Source organism: Lycium barbarum, chromosome 7 (assembly GCF_019175385.1).
Source record: "Lycium barbarum isolate Lr01 chromosome 7, ASM1917538v2, whole genome shotgun sequence".
Lineage (NCBI taxonomy): Eukaryota > Viridiplantae > Streptophyta > Magnoliopsida > Solanales > Solanaceae > Lycium > Lycium barbarum.
The window spans coordinates 92510834-92533079 of record NC_083343.1 but is presented as its reverse complement, the minus strand read 5'-3'; the positions used below and the strand labels follow the sequence as shown (position 1 = coordinate 92533079).

The 22246-nt window shown below is 34.7% G+C and overlaps 1 protein-coding gene across 2 annotated transcripts in view; it reads left to right on the top strand.

Annotated features, from left to right (window-relative positions):
* The window catches only part of LOC132603567 (LEAF RUST 10 DISEASE-RESISTANCE LOCUS RECEPTOR-LIKE PROTEIN KINASE-like 1.2), a 24310-nt gene extending 3397 nt beyond the window's left edge, over positions 1-20913 (top strand). The window contains exons 1-3 of one of the 2 annotated variants that reach the window (XM_060316700.1): positions 17319-19182; positions 19424-19720; positions 19807-20913. In XM_060316700.1, coding sequence (XP_060172683.1) covers positions 18426-19182; positions 19424-19720; positions 19807-20726 — 1974 coding nt within the window. In that variant the 5' untranslated portion in view covers positions 17319-18425 and the 3' untranslated portion in view covers positions 20727-20913. Of the gene's footprint in view, positions 1-17318; positions 19183-19423; positions 19721-19806 lie in introns of those variants that run through there. The other variant, XM_060316698.1, reaches the window with a different exon arrangement.
* Positions 20914-22246: the final 1333 nt, after the last annotated feature.

The following is a 22246-nucleotide window of genomic DNA, read 5'->3' as shown; positions in this document are numbered from 1 at the left end:
CTAGGATTGGAGGTGAAAAGTAACCGTCTTGTCTGGTTCTAATTTGTTTGATACGTTTTCGCTTATTAAGAGACAATTTGATTAACCATCAAAGCAAAATCACATTAAACTAGTTGTATTAAATTTAAATATTTCAAACGGGTGAAATCAATTTTATCTCTCTAAGTCGGATTTAAAAATCAAACACCTTCCTCAACTTTGAATAATTGACATTTTCCTCCCTTTGTCTGAATTGAACATTGTATATTTTACCCTTTAAATTATCAACCTTTTCTCTCTTTTTACTTTTTAAATATTATGATATATTTCTCTTTTTAATCTATATTGTAGACTTGCCTATAAAATAAATAAATTTTATTTATGAAGTAAAAACGTGAAAAAAGAGTTTCCAATCATACATAACGTTGAATAGTAAAGTAATTGAGCACAATTTTCATGAAAATAATTTGTTCATATCAGTAATTTTGATAATAACCATCAAAACTCAAGATTTTATCTACACATTAAGAATGAAAGAGAATAAACACTTCTTAAACACATATTCAAGGCATGTAATACAAAGAAATAATTATCTTTTTTTTTTTTTTGCGCGGATTGCCCTTCATTTGGGGTGGTCTTTAATTTTTTTCCCTTCAAATTGGTGGTCTTTAAGTTTTGTCCTTCGCCTAATATCTCGAGATTGCAGGTTTGAACCCCAGCTCAGTAAAAAAAAAAAAAATCGCAAGGCAGAATTTTCGCTTCTGCCTCTGCCCATGCAAATTCTGCCTTAAGGCAAAAGTTAAAGACCACCCCCGGCGAAGGGTAATCCTGCAAATTGCCCAATAATTATTAAACATAGAGGTATATTTTATAACAGATTTCTTAATTATTCTTTGTTATTCAAGATGAATTTCAAATTATGATTTAATTAGAACATATTACATTAATAGCAACCGAAACTCTATGACAAATACATACATTAGGTAATAAAAGATATATATATACTAGTTAAGAATTCTAGTTCAAGAGATGTTATTTTGAAATTCTTAAACTTTAATCTTTGTTTGAAAGTTGTTCAATATAGTGCACAATCAATTTTTTCTACTAATGGCGTTTTACTAATGGTGTTGATAAGGTGATTCACACAACGATTGAAACCTAAATTTTAATAAATACTCTTTTTATTCAATTTCAAAGCAAATGTTGTCTTAATACCTAGCTCTAAAGTTATACTTCAATCTATTATTTACCCTTTAAAATTATGGTCAATATATACCTTCACATCTTGAATCTACTTTTTTTCTTTAACTATTTATCTATAGGTTGATGCCCTATTGAGTTTTAGGACGAGTCTAAATTTATTAACAATTTAAATACTATTACTTTCATGAATTTGATAAATTGTAACTATGTCAAATCATTAGAACTTTTTAATAAGTTTTTTTAATTTACTTATCAGATGCTAAAATAAATTCAATATAGTTCCTTCCATTTGTTAAAAAATATCTTTAATAATGTAAGTTATATTTGTTTAAAAAAACAAAAATTAAATGCTCAACAAAGAATTTTTTAAAATATTAAATCAAAAGCAAATAATTTAATAATTACTTGAGTACCCAATAAGCAATTATAAAGTGGGTCCCTTGCAAGTTGCAACTCTCTCAATAACCTCACCTTACAAATTAGAGAGCCTACGTCAGTACATAAAATGTCAAAATTGGGTCCATGAGACATGCAGTTGAAGCTGCTCAACTATATATATAAATGAGATAGATAATGATAAGAGTAAAATAGACATTGCATAGAATAATAGAGGAAGAATGTCAATTGTTTAAAGTCGGAAAAGGTGTTTGATTTCTAATGCAACATAAAGGGAAAAATGATTTTCCCCCATTTAAAACTACACAAAGTAACTATAAATTTCAATTCTCCTTATATTAATAAAATAGTGATAAATAAATCCTAAAATGTTGGTTTAGGTTCACTTTGTTTTAATCCCAATAGGCTAAAAGCGCAAAAATTTTGGAACAGATGCACTATGTTTATGTAGAATGACGGTTCACGAACAAGAGGAAAGCTCTTGATAAGACTGATCCCTTAATCTATTTTCAATGAAATCACACAAATGTATGCCAATCTTTTCTTCTTCCTATGCGCCCCTTAATCCCCTCCATCTTATTGCTCTTTGATCACGTCCTCATCATCCAATAGCAAGGTTATGTTCAGTATCCTATTTGTTATCGGCCCTATAGTCATATGATAACTCGATTTCGATTTTAGCATCTTTTGTTTGTTTTCTATTTAATAATTGTTGCGGAAAATCGTGGCGCACTTATATACGAAGTAAATAGAGAAGAAAATTAACACAAGAATTTAACAAAGTTTGGCCAAGCCTAATCTTCGGAGCATGCAAAAGCAAAGAAAGTTTTTCACTATGAATGAGAAGAATTGTACAGTACAAAAGGCCGAGAAAGGTATGAGATTATTCATGCTCCTGGTAATTAACAAGGGATAATTTTCTAAATATACTAAATTAGGACCCTAATTATTTTAACTAAGAGGATGTTTGGCTAAGCTTATAAGCTTGTCAAACCAGCTTATAAGTATTTTTCGGCTTATCTTCGCATTTGGTAAAAATAAAACTGCTTATAAGTCAAGTGCTTATAAGCTAAATAAGCCATAAGTCATAAGTTGGTCTCCCCCAACTTATTATTTTTCAGCTTATAAACACTTTTAGTTTGACCAATAATTTTACTATTTTATCCCTGATATTATTTTGTAATTCCTTGAATACCCTTACTGAAATCTCTGATAATACATCAATTTCCACCAGCCACCATCAAATTACAACAAGATTCTGAAGTTCTTCTACGTGAAAAGCAATAGCACGAATTGATCTTCCTGAGAAACCTTTATCTCCGTGTTGTGGTAGTCTTGAATAGATATGTAATCGACAGATGGATACCCATATTAGATGAAGATGGTCATTCAATAAGTGGTTGCTAAAAAGTCCATGTAAAGTTAGAGTTCTTTAACATTAAACAAGACAGTAATTGTTCTAAGAGGAATTAGCATATGGCTTGAACACATATTTTTTCAACAGTAGCTATATATTTTAAAATAAATAGAATGTTTCTTGTATGGAAATATTTTGTGGACTAACAAACTTAATCAAATTATTAATTATTTCATTATAGTTTATGATTGAATTTAGTTTATCATAAAATAATTTATATTTTTAAAAAAAAATCTTATCTAATTAATTTTGTATGAAAAATAAAATGAGGCGTAAATTATTTATTTGAATTAATTTAAAATTTAAAATCTTGTAAAAATAACGTTCTTATTAGTGTAAACAACTTTAATGATATCTAAGTCATTTTATCAAACACTTCAGCTGCTTATTTTCAGTTTTCAGCACGTTTATCCAATCTCATAAAATTGGGATTTTGTCATCTCTTTCTCAAAAATGTCCTAGTCGTCACTATCCCAATCCCATCCGTTAGTCGCGGTCAATCACTGTTGTTTTTCCAGCCGCCGCCGACTATCGCTACTTCGTCGAAAGATCGGTGGAGCTACGCCAGAAAAATCAAATCTCTTCCCTTGTTTTTCTTCACCGAAATCTCTCTTTTTCGTCGGAGTTCTCTCCATTTCTTTCATACAGTAACTTCTTTTCATGTATACTTGTGTGTCATTGTCTATTATTGTATGTCATGTGTATGTTGATGTATACACTTGAGATACCCATACAAATTATATACATTGACATATACAAAACATATAATGATACACATAAACATACAATGATATACACATCGTCTATTCGTTGTATGTTGTACATGTGTCTATCATTATATGTACAGTGATAGATAAAACACATACAACAAATATACACCGAACATACTCTAAAAATATATCAAACACATGCTAGACATACAATGAGATACAATGTACATACATCCATTTTCACCCTTAAACCACCACCAAATTAACCACCATAGCCACCACCGCAAAACCACTATTGATCCATTATAAAAATGCAAAGCTGTTTTTATTCCCCCCCCCCCCCCTCCCCCCACCCCACCCCACCCCCACCACCACCACAAAAAAAAGAAGGTTAAATCTGTCCAGATCTATTTCAGATAGCTATTTTGTTGAAGCAAGATTGTCGGGCATGACAGAGATAGAGAGTATAGAAGTATTTCACGTCTACTCGTTGATGGTGGTCGCCGCATAGCAGAAAGTTTTTTTTTTTTTTAATTGAATAGAAAATACAATAGCTAAATTCTGGAGAAAACAAAGCGTATGAGAAACTCTGCACTGATAGTCTACCACTACTAATATAACTCCTAAATTATAGTGTTTTATTCCACTAAACCAACTCCTAAAAATCCTAAACTCCCAAGACACTTTCTAAGGTGAACAAACCTTACCTAAATAGTTATTTTGACTTGGTAAATGCAATAAAAGAAACAAGGCCGTCAGTTGCACTAATTTTTTACACTCCCCCTTAGTGCAAGCTCACGATCAACGACTCCCAGAGCATCTCAAAAGTATTGGAACTTAGAGTTCTCCAAAGCTTTAGTGAATATATCAGCCACTTGAGCATTGGTGCGAACAGTTGTTAGATCAATCTCTTCACTCAAAACTTTCTCATGAATAAAGTGATGACGGATCTCAATATGCTTTGTTCGGGCATGGAAAACTGGATTTGATGCAAGTTTGATGGCGCTTTCATTGTCACACTTGATTTGCACATCATAGTCTACTTCGTGGCACATGTCTTTGATCAGCCTTTTCATCCAAATTCCCTCTTGTGCAACCATGGTTTTTTCAATATATTCAGCTTCAGTGCTAGACAAAGCAACAACATCTTGCGTCTTGCTACACCAAGAAACCACTGCTGAACCAGTGCTACAATAGCAACCTAAAGTCGATCGACGATCATTTGTATCACCTGCCTAATTTGCATCATTAAATCCACTCAATAAAAAATCAGCACACTTTTTGTACCAAAGTCCATGACTAAGAGATCCTTTCACATAACACAAAATCTTTTTTGTGGCATCTAAAGGAGAAGTTGTTGGATTATGCATAAATTGAGAAACGACACCAACAGAGTAAGAAATTTTTGGCCTTGTTGTGATAGTCAGATAAATTAAGCTTCCAAAAAGTTGTCGGAACTTTATCGCATCCTTCAAAGCCTTGCCTTCATCTTTCTTCAACTTGAGATTATGCTCCATTGGAGTAGCCTTTTCTTTCGACTCCCCCATGCCGAAACGCTCTAACAGACTCTTGGCATAGCCTTTTGGAGAAACAAAATAACCTTGATCTTATTTTTCTACTCTAGACGAAGAAAACATCCAATTTGCCCTAAATGTTTCGTCTCAAAATGAACAAACAAGTCATTTCTTCAATTTGAAATTTATGATTCATTATCTTCAGGTATTATCATCAACAAATATTAATATCAACAGATGCACATTTGATTTTGATTTTATAAATAAACTAGAATCTGAATCAGAAACTCTAAAACCACAAAAGATTAAGTATCGAGCAGTTTACCATACCAAGCTCGTGGTGTTTGCTTGAGGCCACAGAGCGGTTTATTCAAACAACAAACATTACTAGGAAATTACTTAGAGACAAAACCTTGAGGTTGCTCCATAAATACTTCTCGATCCAACTCTTTACGTTGAGCTGCCACAGTTTCCTGCCTTTGAAAGCAACAAGATAAATAAGTGACCTTGTTATCACCATCTTCGCCACGGGGCTAAATTTCTCCTCATAGTCCAATTTATAGTTTTTGAGAAAATTCACGAGCAACTAGACGAGCTTTAAACTTGTCAATGGTGCCATCTACTTTTTTCTTTAGGCGGAATGCCCATTTGCATGTGATTGGATCACACTTTTCTGGTTTGGGTACCAATTTCCAAGTTTCATTCTTGTTTAAAGCATCAATCTCTTCTTGCCTTGCTCGTTCCCGATGTGGACTGGCCTTTGCTTCTTCATAACTAATGGTTCTCCCATAGCTAATGCTCCTGTAAAGAAACACGAAGTAACAAAATAATTGCTAATTTTGACCTTGTAGTCTTTGAGGTAATTTGGCTGCTTTTTCTCCCTTGTTGGCCTTCTCGTTGCTTGTTGTTCACCGTCTTCTTCTCTTGAAATGTTCTGATTTGGAGATGCAATTTCTGAAGTATTCTGATTTGGAGTTACTATTTTTGCCTCTTCATTACAAGGTACTTGCACATTTACTTCGGAAATAATAGCTTCAAAGTACCTTGATCATCACCAAGAGCGACAAACCTTCGAGCAGAAAATAAGGATGACACTTCATCAAATACCACATCTCTTGAAGTTGTAATCTTATATGTCTTTGGATACATGCATCTCCAACCCTTCTAATAAGAGTCATAGCCAACAAATACACATTTTCTTGCTTTCGGATCAAGTTTGGTTCTATTATTTTTGGGAACATGAACATAACAAATAGAACCAAAAATCCGAAAATAGTTCACTTTTGGCTTTTGACTACATAAAATCTCGAAAGAGAATTTTTGTGTACCTGGCCAAGGAGGCAACCTATTTGTCACATGGCATCCACATTGAATAGCTTCTGCCCAAAGCTCTAGAGGAAGATTCTTGTCATGCAACCATGAAAGATAAACAAAAGAAAGAAAATCAAAGTTTCTTTTGGCAACCCCATTCTGTTGAGGGGTGTCCAGACATGTCATTTGACGAAGAATTCCATTGTCATGACAACACTTGAAGAAGTCATCTGACATATATTATCCACCATTTTCACTGCGAAGAATTTGTATCTTAAACCCGAACTCATTTTCAACAAAATCTTGAACTCCACAAACTTAGATAATGCTTCCCTCTTTTCTTTCAAAAATTTCACTCAAGTGAACCTTGAGTGATCATTCACCAACACCATAACATAGTTATGCCCGCTATAACTTGGTGTTCTTTTTGGTCCCATCAAGTTTGTATGAACCAATTTGAACATCGTGGATCTCCGATTTGATGATATTTTGAAAGGAAAATGATGAGATTTTCCATATTGGCAGCCTTGAAAAATCACATCCTCATGTACATTCTTCAAGCTTGGTAAGCCATCTACCAACTTCTTAGAGGAAATCTGCTACAGCATTTGGTATCCCACATGACCCAACCAATCATGCCAAATTTCAGCATTAACGGTTTGGCTTGTTTTCTTTACATAAGTTTCTCCTACTGACATAACAAAAAGAGAACTTTTCTATTCGCCAGTAAAAATAACATCAGCTAATATCTCTCACATTGTCAAGCACCTTCAGATCATTAGGACCAAACAAAACATATTTTCCGGAATCAATGATGTGAGGAACTGAAACTAGATTATTCATCAAACCTGGAACATGATAAACATCAATCATCACAACACCTTCTGTTGCTACTGGATATGTTGAGTTATCAGCTGTGATAATAACTCAATTTCTATGATGTTCTCTCTTCTCCGAGAGTAGAGAATCATCTTCAGTTACATGATGAGAGCACCCTGAATCAACGATCCACTCTTCCTTCTTATTATTGTTGTTGGCATAATTGACAAAATCTTGGGCTGACTTTTGTTCATAAACTTCGATGCTAAAACACTGCTCCCATTTGAGTTGGCCGTCTCCTTTATTTGTGCATGCGACATTGGCTTTGGAAAGTTTTACTCGAGAATGTTTCTTGATGTACCCAATTTTTCCACATCTGTAGCACCTTTTGTTACTATGTGAATTGCCACCTTTTTCTGTACTTGTTTCTTTTTCTCTATTCTTGTTCCAGGTTGATGTATTCTTCTTGTTCGATTTTTCTTTAGAATATATAACAACATCAGATTCAAGGCTTTTAGCTAAAGCTTCTTGATTAGAAAGCACGTTCTCTATTTCTTCTACAGATGGTTGTTTCGGCCACCCTTGAACGGAAGTGACAAAAGGATAGTACTTCTTCTTCAATCAATAAATAAGATAGCGTCGTAGGCGCAACTCACTAATCTTCTCTTCTGGATCAATCTCTGAAACTTCATCACAAGTACTTTTTACTCGCAAAAAGTAATCTGAAATTGACATACCTCCCTGTTGTAACATTGCCAACTCGTTCTCCAATAGTTGTAACCTTGCAGTATTTTTCTTGGTAAAAAAACCTCTTGAGTGTGTCCCAAACTTCTTTTGGAGAGCTAACATCACGAGGAGTTATCTTATTTACCACCTTCTCCCCTTATTATAGTTCTAATCCACTAGAATACAAAGCTAAAAAATCTCAACCCAAGCTCATCAATGATATTAAAACTCCAAAACCACAACGATGCAAAACCTGTGAAATAACAAAAGAAGAAATATTTAACAAACCTAACATACAAAAATGGATAAATATTGGAAAGCAAGAACTGGTTATGTATGTATGTGTGATTGTGTGTATATAAATCTATCCAAATGAAAATAGGTTAAAATATTTCTAATTCCCTCCCATCCTGTGATATACGAAAACTAGCAATTCACAAAGTTAGTTGAAGGATGACATCATCAGTTAGATACACAGTTAGAAATCTTGTTAGAAGTGTCCATATCCGGTTCATCCTTCTGAATCATATCACATCCCGAATCTGATGAAATAGGATGAATTGAGATGGTATTTTGTAAGTTACAAGCAGTTAGTTGGGAATTGTACAGGTTGGAAATTAGTTAGCAGCAGTTAGGTGAATAAATTCAATTGTAGTTCCATATATCGTCATTGTATTCAACGATAGAGAATCATCAATGAAAATATTACCTTTACTTTTTTCTAGAATTCTATTTCCATTTCTTATCTTCCATTTCTTGAGCTGGAACACTCGGAATTCTCTGTAAATTCCTTGTGCAGCTGCTAATTCTCGAGTTCTTGAGTGAATTCCTGTTATTAGGCTATCATTTGTATCAGAGCTTGTCGATTCTTAGGATAAATGGCGAAAAGAACTAGGTCAAATGGAGATCCCACCACTGAAACCACAATAGAAGGTGGTGATAGGCGCGAAATGATGATGAAATTAATTTCAGATATAGGAATTCTCAATGGTGAAGTCGCACTTTGAAGAGATTGGATCAAACTATTGCATAATTAAAGGAACACATAGAAGGCAATCGAAGTGATACTTGCCCAATTGAAACTTGGGTGGGAACTTCAAGAGAAAGGCTAACAATGGAGAGACAATCGATGGAAGAAGAGCCAAGACAAAAAAAACCCTATGAATTATCACAATCATCACCCTGGCATATCTCGCTATTCTAAGCTTGATTTTCCAAAGTTTTCTGGTGAGGATGTGAAATCTTGGTTATTCAGGGTTGATCAACTCTTTAACTTTGATGAAGTGGCTATGTATCAGAGAATATGTCTTGCAGCAGTGCATTTGGAAGGAGAAGCAATTCAATGGCATCAATCATTTATGAGGTAAATGCAATACATTTTCCCTCCTACTTGGAATGAGTATGTAATGGCATTAGTGGAGAGATTGGGGCTGATTATGATGAGCCCATGGAGGAGATCAAGAAGATTAGGAAAACTGGATTTATGAAAGAGTATCAAGCTATATTTAAGAGCAAGTTAAATAGGGTCAATTTGTCTCAAGAGAATGCAGTTAGTTATTTTCTTGGAGGACTTAAGGATGAGTTAAATCTTGTTGTGAAGTTGACTAACCCTACTACCTTGTCTCAATTGTACAGAACCCCTAGAATGTATGAAGCTTACTTGAATGCTCAAGCTAAGGCATACAAGCAAACTTCTATAGTATCTAACAATATTAATTCCACCTATAGGAAACCTATTGACCAAAGGTTTCAGAATAAACCTTTACTACCAACACCTGTGACTGGTAATTCTGTTGGTAACAAAGGATTAATCAGAAGAAAGTTGAGTATGGAGGAGATGAATGAAAAAATATCCAAAGGACTTTGCTACTTCTATAATAAGAAGTATGTACCAGGTCACAAATGCTTAAATTTGAAGCAATTGTATTTGTTGGAGGTAGAAGAATTTGAAGAAGGACAAGAGATGATTGAGGAAGAAACACTGGAAGGGCAAAAAGCAGAGCTGCACCAACCTATGGAACAAATGCAAATATCTGTCCAAGCTCTCAATGGTTCTTTGGGCTAAAGAACATTGAGAGTGACTAGTTATCACGGATACACCCAAATTACACCTTTAATATTAGAAGTAAGCGGTCGTTGTCAAATATAGAACCGAACAAGGTTAGGTCGAATCTCACAGAGAATACAATGAAGAAATATACTTACTAAGTGTAACGCTCGACTATTAGTCCATATTTCAAGGGAGAGGGGAATATAATAATGATTGGTTTGAATTTTGATCATTAATGTCTAAGAGTTGTTGTTGTTATAAAATGTAAACTATTGGTAAAGGGTCTAAGGTTGCGGTTCCAATGGAAAGTAATGCAAATGGGTATCAACTCAACTTCTTTAAATGTCTAGATGCAATTAAACATGGGCAACGTAACTTTATCAAAAGTCTCTCAACCAAATTGATAAATATCATTACTAAGCTTTCTCAAGCCTTAGAATGTGAAAAATGTAATGTGAATACCCATTATGTTTCAAGTTAGCTTTCGCATCTCTAGCTCAAGCTATTAGATGGATGTAATGACCCAAATCCTTGCTATCTAACTCTTTTCCTAACTTTCACTTTCTTTATTAAGCAAAGTAAAAGTACTTAGGCACAAATAATGTTTGCAACTATTAAGAGACATGAAAGCATGAAGAGTTGATAGAATGCATCTTTAACATAAAAATGAGGTTTAAATACGAAACCAATCACATAACTAACACATTTGATCCCACAACCTTAACTAATGGGATTAGCTACTCATTTCCATTAAGTAAAAGACAAAGGTAAATAAAGTATTCATAAATACTTACAAAGTTAATGGAAGATGACAACAAAAAGTGGAAGATTCCTCTTTAAAGCTTCAACAACCAATAATCAATGAGTCTCCACAAAAAGACAACAAATAAAGTGTGGAATCAGTTTTACAAAACCCTAGGAGAGTATTTATAGCCTTCCAAAATGGGAACAATTTGTGGACAAAAATATCCTTGTGCGCCTGCTTACGTGTCGCAGGTTGTGTCGCATGTGCAACTGCGAACCGCATGTTGTACACAACTCTCGCATATCTTGCATTAGGTAAATGACTTGCAGCAGCTGCAGTCTTGGATGTCTCTCGCAGGTGGCACCTGCGAGACTACTCGCAGATGCTGTAGCCAATTTCTTCAAAATTTCACAAATCTCCGCACACACTTGCTGCAGCACATGCGTCTCGCAAGTATGACCTGTGGCTCGCAAGTCATGCTTCTTCCATTTTGGCTTGTTTTGCTTCATTTTACTTCATTATGCTCTCTGAACCTATTATCCTACAAATCAACACAAACATACGAAAAGTAACACCAAAAGTGCTTGAAGAGTCACAAAAGCCTAAGGAATTGGCATCGAATGTGTCGTAATTTCACAACACATCAATCACTCTAAGAGGCCTTTACACATCTTGTGGACACTGGAAGTTCCCCCAATTTCATTGATCCTGAAGTAATGAAGCAATTGGGATGTCCAACTAGACCAACAACACCATAAATGGTGGTTGCAGCTAATGGAAATGTCATGAAAGTAGATAAAATTTGCAAAATTTCTTGGTTGTTACAAGGAGCTGAATTTCTGCTACTCCAGTTGGTTTCTTGTGGAGTGGTATTAGCGGTTCAATGGTTATTAACACTAGGGGACATCAAGATGAATTTCAATAAGCTTACCATGAAATTTTGATACAAGGGGAAGAAGCATCTGTTGAGGGGATCTGGTAAGCAAATTACAGCATCAGGAGCCGAGAAATTAGACATAATTTCAGATAATGAGTCACAACTTTGCATGATTCAAGTAGTACCTGCTATGTGCTATAAATTACATTGTTATGCACTTGAATCTAATGAGAAACCAGTAGAAGAACCTGTATTGACTGAATTGTTGAATGAGTTTAAAGAGTTATTTGAAGAACCTACTGAGTTACCACCATCCAGATGGGTGTTTGATCATACTATCAAACTGCAATCTGGTACTAAACCCATCAGTAAAAGACCATACAGGTACCTTTCTGTAAAACAGGATATAATTGAGAAGTTAGTTCAACAAATTCTTAATCAAAGGATAGTACAACCTATCAGTAGTCCTTTTGCATCACCTGTGGTCTTGGTGGGCAAAAAGGATGGTTCTTGGAGGCTTTGTGTAGATTATTGAGATTTAAATAAGTACACTGTCAAGAAAAAATTTCTGATACCTACTGTAAAGGATTTATTAGATGAGTTAGAGGGTTCTAAAATCTTTTTCTAAGATTGACCTCAGGTCTGGTTATCACCAACTGAGGATGGCAGTAGATGATGTGCCAAAAACTGCCTTTAGAACACATTCTAGTCATTTTGAATATTTGGTGATGCCTTTTGGCTTGTCAAATGCCCCTGTAACCTTTCAAGGGCTGATGAACATTGTGTTTAAGTCATTTCTGAGAAAATATGTGTTGGTATTCTTTGAGGATATATTGATATATATCCAAAAATCTTGAGGATCATGTCTCACATTTGAGATCTGTGTTTGTTGAAATGAAAAAACATCAGCTTTTTGCCATGCAAAGCAAATGTTTTTTGCTGATGTTTTTTTGGGGTACAAAGAATAGAATACTTGGGTCATTTCATTTCTGAGGAAGGAGTGTCAACTGATCCTTAGAAAATTGCAGCTGTGAGAAACTGGTTTATGCTTACTAATCTTTAATAATTGAGGGGATTTCTTGGTTTAGCTGTTTATTACAGGAGGCTTGTAAGAGATTTGGAGTGATTAGTTAACCAGTTACTGATCTTTTGAAGAAAGAAGGGTTCAAATGGTCTACTGCAGCAACCATTTGCTTTGAACCGCTGAAGGATGCATTTACACAAGCTCTTATATTGGCTTTTCCTGATGCAAACAAGACCTTTATTGTGGAAATAGATGCTAGTGGTTATGCTATTGGAGTTGTTCTCATGCAACAAGGGCATCCTATAGCCTTTCTCAGTAAATCTCTTTCACCAAGACATGCTGCCATGTCTGTATAGAATTATGAGCTCTTGTTCATGCAGTCATAAGGTGGTCTCAGTATTTACTTGGCCAAAAGTTTGTTATAATAACTTATCAAAAGGCGTTGAAGTTCTTAGTGGAGTAAAAGGTTCATAACAACTCTCAACTAATGTGGTTAACCAAGCTCATGCCATTTGATTATACTATAGAATACGAGAAGGGCACTGACAACAAAGCAGTTGATGGACTTTCTAGAGTATCAGGAGCAGAACTTTTAGCATTGGTAATCTCACCTACCAACACTGAGTTATTACAGGCCATTACTCAAAGCTGGGAATCAGATGAAGCTATACAAACTTTGATTTCTCAATTATAGAGCAATCCCACAAGATCCTCCCAATTCACGGTGTCATAACCATTTGAGGAGAAAAAGAAGACTAGTAGTGGGTAATATTTCTCAATTATGACAGGATATTATTGCACTATGGCATTCTTCCACTAGTGTAGGACACTCAGTTGTAGATGCTACATTGAAGAGGCTGCTCACTTTTTTCTATTGGAAAGGTATCAAGAATAAAGTGAAGAAGTTTGTACAATCTTGTGAACTTTGCCAAAAGAATAAATCTAATTTGGCTGCATACCCTGGTTTGTTACAACCATTACCTATTCCAGAGGTGGTTTGATCACAAATTAGCATGGATTTCATTGATGGTCTTCCCAAATCCAGTTGTTATGAAGTGATATTGTTAGTGGTGGATAGATTGAGCAAGTATGCTCATTTCATTCCATTAAAACACCTCAATACTGCTCAATCTGTAGCCAAGGTTGTTCTTAATGAGGTGGTTAGACTACATGGTTTTCCTGATAATATTACAGTGACAGAGATATTGTCTTCCTAGGTACTTTTTGGCAAAAATTGCTCTCATTTCTAGGTGTTCAGCTTAACACTTCATCAGCTTACCATCCCCAGTCTGATAGTTGAAGTTGTAAACAGATGGTTAGAGATATACGTGATGTGCTTTTGCGCGGATGATGCATTCGATTGGTCTGAATGTTTTTTACAAATGGCTGAATATTGGTATAACACTTCTTAGTGCTATCAAAACTATAACTTATGAGGCCTTATATGGTAGATAATCACCATTGCATTTACCCTATCTTCCAATTTAGTCTGCTTCAGTGGAACTGGATAACACACTTCTGAGTAGGGAATTGAAGTTTCAACTTCTGAAATATCACTTGCTAAAAGCTCAGGACAGAATGAAACAACAAGCTGACTCTCATAGATTTGAGAGAACTTTTGATGTTGGAGATTGGGGATATTTCAAAACTCAACCCTATAGGCAAGTCACTGTATCTAATCAACCATTCCACAAACTTGCTGCCAAATATTATGGGCCTAGGACATGTATCTTGTACCTTACTTTTTCCTTTTTCTGTGAAAATCCATCCAACTGTCCATGTATCTCTACTAAAGAAGCGCTATCAGGTGCCTGATCACTTTTCAGTGCCTCCAGTGACGGATATTGCTAGTCCTAATCTTGAATATATACTACAAAGAATAATGGTGAAAAAGGGTAATAGAGTTGTTGCTCAAGTTCTAGTCAAGTGGGAACGTTTATCTACTGATTGTGCTACTTAGGAGTTCTTTAATGCTTTTAAGACAATGTTTCCTCTATTTGATCCGTGAGGACAAGGATCTTTTGCAGCAGGGAGTACTGATATATGAAAACCAGCAATTCACAAAGTTAGTTGAATAGTTAGTTGAAGGATGACATCAGCAGTTAGTTACAAGTAGTTAGTTGCGAATTGTACAGGCTGGAAATTGGTTAGCAGCAGTTAGTTGAATTAATTCAATTGTAATTCCATCAATGAGAATATTACGTCTACTTTTTTCTAGAATTTTATTTCCATTTCTTGAGCTGGAAGACTCGGAATTCTCTGTAAATTCCATGTGTAGCTGCTAATTCTCGAGTTCTTAAGTGAATTCCTGTAATTAGGCTATCATCCTGAACCTATGTGCTAACTGGTAAGGTGTAAATTGTTACCCACACCTATAAATGTACAATTTCATAATATAGGAATCACCTAAATAAATAAGGTAACTTATGCTACATTTCTAGAGATAATATCGAGATGGTTACTCAACTAAGAGTAGTTTACTCATAAAGTCATTCAACTTTATTTTCTAACTCAAAAGTCACTCAATCATTGATATTTCACTTAGAATGTTACCCAACCTATTTAAATGATTTTTTCATTAAACTTTGTTGATGTGAAAATTTTAATTAAAACCAATTTTTTGAGAAATAAAAAGATATATTATAAAATAATAAAATAAGAACAAGAATATTGTAGAGAAAGATAGAAAAGTTCTTTTATTTCTCTTGAGGATATCATACAATGAAGGGAACATCTATATTTATAGGAGAATATTAACTTGGTCCCAAAGTCATAAATCCTAACTTTTCTCCTAAATATAGACATCCACAATATATAGATAACTATTCATAACACTCCCCCTTGGATGTCCATTTAATAGATGACGTGCCTCATTAAAACCTTATTAGAAAAAACCCAGTGGAAAAAATTCTAGTGAAGGAAAAAAAGTACACATTTCTAATAATACGCCCTTTGGTTGTCTCATTAAAAACCTTACCACTTTTATGGCTACTGAATAAAAGATCAAAAATTTTATAACAACAACAATACTTTGAAATTCCGATCTCAATTGGTAGAAACTCGTGCTGATAACGTATTATAAAATAATAAAATAGGAACAAGAATATTGTGGAGAAAGAGAGAAGAGTTCTTTTATTTCTCTTGAGGATATCATACAATGAAGGGAACATCTCTATTTATAGGAGAATATTAACTTGGTCCCAAAATATAGGAGAATATTAACTTGGTCCAAAAATCATAAACCCTAACTTTTCTTCTAAAGATAGACATCCACAATATATAAATGACTATTCATAACATGATACCCATTTTAACTATTTTATTGACCCAACCCGCTAAAAATATTTTGACAAAGAGCCAACGGCTACAGCTTATCAGTACCATTCTCAAATTTGTTGTTGTCCTTGAGAAATCCAATCATTAGTTTGACTGCCAATTGAACAATAAAAAGCAGTAAATAATTAGGAAAAACGAATCAAAAAGAAAGAAAAATGTTTTTTACAGGAAAGTTTATAATTTGATTCTCACTAAACATTTACCATTTAAGTTTCATCAAGCTATGCATAAGTCAATGTGGGCCTATTGAAACGTTTGTTGATTTTACTTGACCGCGATCTACACGCATAATATTATTGACCATTAATTCTGTATATAATAATCTGAAATCACTCTTCTTGATAATCATTATGGAAAAGGAAAATTAACATTTGATTTATCGACTTCTCAATGCGCTAATACTGACGTTACTCATAGTTTGAACAGTTACTAGTCTTGCAAAAATGAACTACAATATTAAAAAAAATGAGAAAAATGTCAAAACTATGGACACCTGCCCTTTGCACATAAATTAATATATAGCGTGTTTGGTACGGAGGATACGGGTCGGGTCAACAAACTGATTAAAATAAGTATCTTTTTATTTTTTAAAATGTAAAGATTTCGTAAATTCACTGTCAAAATTGAAAAGTTTAACTCTCGAAATCTAAACTGTATCACATAAATTGTGACGGATGGAGTATTCATTTAACAAACCAAAGTTACAATCGACTGTGTAGCCATTAGAAGTAGACCCTGTTAAGAGAGACAAAAGCTCATTGCGCGTTGCATGTCACCATCGGTATTTCCATTAGCTAGTGAGTAATGTGAACGTGGTGACTAAAATGAAACTAGACTACTCTTTTTTACTCTTCATTTCTTCACTTTCGGTTCAACCAACTCAACTTAGAATAACCTAAGGTCCTACACTCAATCTATAACTCAAATCATTTTAACGCCACATTGCTCAAATCCAAAGTTTTCCTTGTACTAGTAATATTTTAACTATATCTTGACTTACTTAAAAGGTATCAGTTGGTTTTGACGTCATCTTATAATAAGACTTGCGTCTTTCTTTTGTTTTTTGCTTTTACAAAATGCAATTATATTCTACTTTCACACCTGAATTTCTGTATTTTCTATCATTTAAACCTGACTTCACGACTCGGGCTTTTCTATTCTTGGTATTATTAATTATACTCCCTCCGTTCACTTTTACTTGTTCACAATGGACTTTGCACGTCCCTTAAGAAATAGTAAATGAAGTGTATATTTGATCATAATACCCATATTAATGATGTATAAATTCAATGAACTTAGGAAATGATTTGAGAAATGAGTAGTTAATGTTAAGGGCAAAAGATGAAAAATAAAATTGTCTTTCTCTTGTTATGCTAAAGTGGACAAGTAAAAATGAAAATTTATTTTTAATATAGTGGATAAGTAAAAGTGAACGGAGGGAGTAAGTTTTCGTTTATATCACAAGTATATCCTTGGTATGTTTGCTTGTCAAGATTCAAGCTTTCTCCATTTCATTCGGTACATAGCACATGTGACTTAAAAGGATAAACTAAATTAAGTGGACTTAAATAGAGCGGAATGAATATAAATGATTCATATAATCAAACCCAACCAATATAATGTAAATGATATATGACCGAAAGGATAACCTCTTTTTTTTTTTTTTGGGTTCTCCCTTCCCCCCTCAAGCCGCTTTTAGGGTCCGAGTAATCCGGTTCGCACCGAGAAATTTCACTTTAAAGGTAAAACACACCTACCAAAGAACTGTGAAAAGTTCCGAATAATCCACTTTAATCCACTTTGAGGAGTACGTACCACACCACAACAGCTATTAGTAGTTCTACAATATCTTCATATCTTCACAAAAACATTTTAACACGTCCCAATTTGATGGATTATTTTGCCTTAGAGACCTAACAAAAAAAGGAGTGCAACAACAACCTCAAATGCTCAGAGCAAGAAATCTGACAATCCCATCGTATTGGAGAACAGGAGTCTAAGTCAATAATAACTGTAGAAAGTCGTCTGATTTCCCTAAAAGCCAGTGGATGGGAACCACTTTTTCTTTATAGTTGCTTCAAGTTTTGAAACTTAACGTGTCTTACTTTGGCAACTTTGTCAAACTCTCAATAATTTAATCAGACCAAAACAAACACTAGTCTGAAATATTTGATTTATAAAAGAATATATAAACAGCTGTTTAGAATGAATTACACCAATTGTGTAACAACTATGATGCCAAAGCTTTCCTCTATAATAATATCTTTTGTCCTGTTCCTCCATCTTCCTTTGTCCTTTGTTCTTGTTTTAGACATCATATGAAACTTCAAAGCCTATTCATGGTCAAGAAATCTGTTTCTGTTCTTGTCATTGCCATTCTTTTCATCACCTTGGCAGATGACACTCTCTCTATATACCTCAATTCTAGTGCTTGCATTGCACAGAGTTGTGGTAATGGGGTGAAGATATCATACCCCTTTTGGATTCCTGAGAAACAACCATCATACTGTGGCTTACCAGCTTATAAAGTCACCTGCGACGAACATAAGACATTTCTTCATATTTCTGGAGAGGAATTTATCATTAAGGAAGTATTTTACACAAACAACTCAATTCTGCTAGCCAAAGCAGATGTGTTTGATGAAGACAACAAATGTCCAGTGCCTAGACATAATTTTAGCGTAAGGGGTACTCCGTTTTCATTGGGGCCTAATACTGCAGATCTTTTCTTCTTCTATGACTGTACTCAACCTAATGAAAGGGAGACATATGATGTGAACTGTGCCCACAATGCCACTCATCATTCTTTTGCGGTTTTTCATACTGAGCTATTGGAGCACTATAACTATTCAGTCGAATCCTGTCAAGATCCTGTTTATGCCCTTGTTGAGGCTGATTCTCTAGATAGATTGCTAAAAATGAATTACAGACAAGTTCTGCAAAAGGGATTCTTTCTGCAGTGGGATGGGACTAATTGTAGAGATTGCCAGAATAGTGGAGGGCACTGTGGTGCTCAAAGTAATGAATTTCTGTGCATTTGCAAAGACCAAACCCAACCAAGAACATGTCTTCATGGTAAATCTAGAAACAGTTATAATTTTAAATCCATTTTTGACCAGATTTCAGTTCATTGAGTAGAGAATATCTCCTTAATTCCTAGATAAAAAGGCAAACCATTCTGTTTTTTGTTGATCATGTTAAGGGAAAAACATTTCCAATTTAGGTGATAGCAGCTGACAGCTGATTAGTTATGCTTTACTGAGATACATTACAATTGCTTGGTATCAGATGATCACCTTTCTTGTTTTCAATTCAGGACGAATCAAGAGAATCGCCAGAAAGGTTGCCATAGGTGTTGGTGCAGCTGCATTTACCGCTTTGATGGCAGGTGTATTGTTCCTTATCTATCGTCGTAGACAGAAGAAAATTGATGCTGGTTCGTCCGTGTTCACCAGAAGCATTCTTTCCTATCCCTCCTCAACAAAGGATCCCGAAAAGGCTAGTATAACCAAAAGAGTTCACCTCTTTGACTACGATGAACTGGTAGAAGCCACGAACAATTTTGATTCCAAGAAAGAGCTTGGAGATGGTGGATATGGCACAGTATACAAAGGTAAGAAAAGTGCTCCAAAATTGAAATTCTTACTGATAATGTGTGACTGAACCTAATACATTTGGTTGAATATAATATGCTTATAGGTAAACTTCGAGATGGACGTGTTGTTGCTGTAAAACGTTTATATGAAAACAACTGCAAGAGGGTAGAGCAATTCATAAATGAAATAGATATCCTAACACGGTTGCATCATCCAAATCTTGTCACTCTTTACGGATGCACATCTCGCCATTCGCGTGAGCTTCTACTTGTTTATGAATACATTCCCAATGGCACAGTTGCTGATCATCTATATGGTGGTGATTCAACCCCTAGATCGCTTTCATGGAATACACGAATGAAAATTGCCATAGAAACAGCAAATGCACTTGCCTATCTGCATGCTTCAGATGTCATCCACCGAGATGTAAAAACTAATAATATCCTTCTAGACAACAATTTCTGTGTTAAAGTTGCAGATTTTGGCTTATCTCGGCTTTTCCCAATGGATGTTACTCATGTCTCAACAGCTCCACAGGGTACTCCTGGATATGTTGATCCTGAGTACCACCAGTGCTATCAGCTCACTGACAAAAGCGATGTTTATAGTTTCGGAGTGGTATTAATTGAGCTTATATCGTCACTGCCTGCTGTTGATATCTGTAGGCACCGGTATGAAATTAATTTGTCAAATATGGCAATCAACAAGATTCAGGGAAACGCATTACATGAGTTGGTGGATTCAAATCTTGGGTTTGAAACTGATGACAAAGTAAGGTCAATGATAACTGCAGTGGCAGAGTTAGCGTTCCAGTGTCTACAGAGCGATGGGGATATGAGGCCGTCTATGCAGGAAGTTGTGGAGGCTTTGCTGAGAATTCAGAAAATGAATAAAACAGGGAAAACAGACAAGCCTGATAATGATGATTCAGGGTTGTCGAAGAATAACACATCATTAGTCTCACCTGATTCGGTTGCTGCAAAATGGAGTAGCAGTTCAACGACACCCAATGCCAGTACCTAGTTTTTTGTTCACTTTGCCAGCTTTCTCTTGAGAACCTGCCATGTTGGTTGCCAAAACCTGAATTACATACACTTTGATTAACTTGGTTTTCTCTGTAAAAGAGAATGTACATATGTCAGTGCAGCTCGTTCAATTTGACTACTCTAATTCGGTTTAATCTTCTCAAGTCTTCTTTTTTCCTCTTTAATCTTCTCAATTCCGCTGATTAATTTTTGTAGCAGTACATGTTTAATTTAGTACCTTGCAATAGAAGCTTAGGATTAATTTTTACAAACGAATCAAGAGTACATTATCTGTATAGTGTAGTATGCCTACTGACTGATTTCGAATGTAAAATAAAAGTTCTTGCTCTTAGGCAAGACAGTTTTTACTTTCTAGAATCCAGATTCTACGTGCCTAATCCTTTCTATTGATCTAGCTTTAATTTTCTTTGCTTTCAGCACAATGCTCTTTCATCAAGAGTACATCTAAATATATTTTCTTCTTTTTCCTTATTTTTTTGGGGAGCGCGGGGGATGATGAGGTGATAAATCTGCACCATTGTTGATCTGATGAACTGAAGTAGTACGGCAGCTCAGTCATCTCATTATCCATACAACCTGGTTTTGTACTTTTGTGGCAGACAAGAATTGAGAGCCTTTTCTAAATACTACTTTGTTCCAAAAAGATTGTCCTACTTTCCTTATTAGTTTATTCCAAAAAGATTGACACCTTTCTATCTTTAAAAACAATTTAACTTTATGAGATGATTTACAAGCCACACAAATATCTAAGGTTTGTTTTGGACAACATATTTCAAAAGTCTTCCTTTGTTTCTTAAACTCCGTATCAAGCCAAACTAGGTCAATCTATTTGGGACGGAGGGAGTAGTTTTTAGTACACGCGCAAATATTCGATCACTATATAATTGAAAATTAAATAAGTAGTAGTAATAATATGGAAAAATTTCTTAGTAAAGAATGTTTTACCTTTACAATGACTCTATCAGGTGGATCTGAATTAGTCAGGACTGGTTAAACAAAAAAGCTAATTATACAGGGTAATTTTAGAATGATTATAGAGAAAAATGTCACATTTTATCCACCAGAACAAAAATTTTAGAGTTTAACTAATATCCACCGAGGTGTGAAAAAATTTGATACGGGTAAGTTCTCAAGTATTTATTACTCTTCTTTTCAATATTTAAATTATAAATAAGAAATATAGTACTTACCAGAAGGGAAGTTGACCTCTACTGTTACGTTATTCTACCCAAATGAAGACCTTATTTACCAAAAATACAAGGTATTCCACTTGTTCTTCGTTTTCATCCATCACTAGTCGGTTTATGTATTTTGTTTCTTCCTAAACACCAATTAAATAATCAGTATCATACACCATTAGGGTAATCACCAACTCTATTATATGGAAACCCTTCATATAATTTTTTCAGAATTTAGAGATGGGGAAGTTATATGGTTGATAACTTGATTTGTTGATTTTAATTTTCAAGAGTAGAGAACTCTTTTTAAACAGCTAAT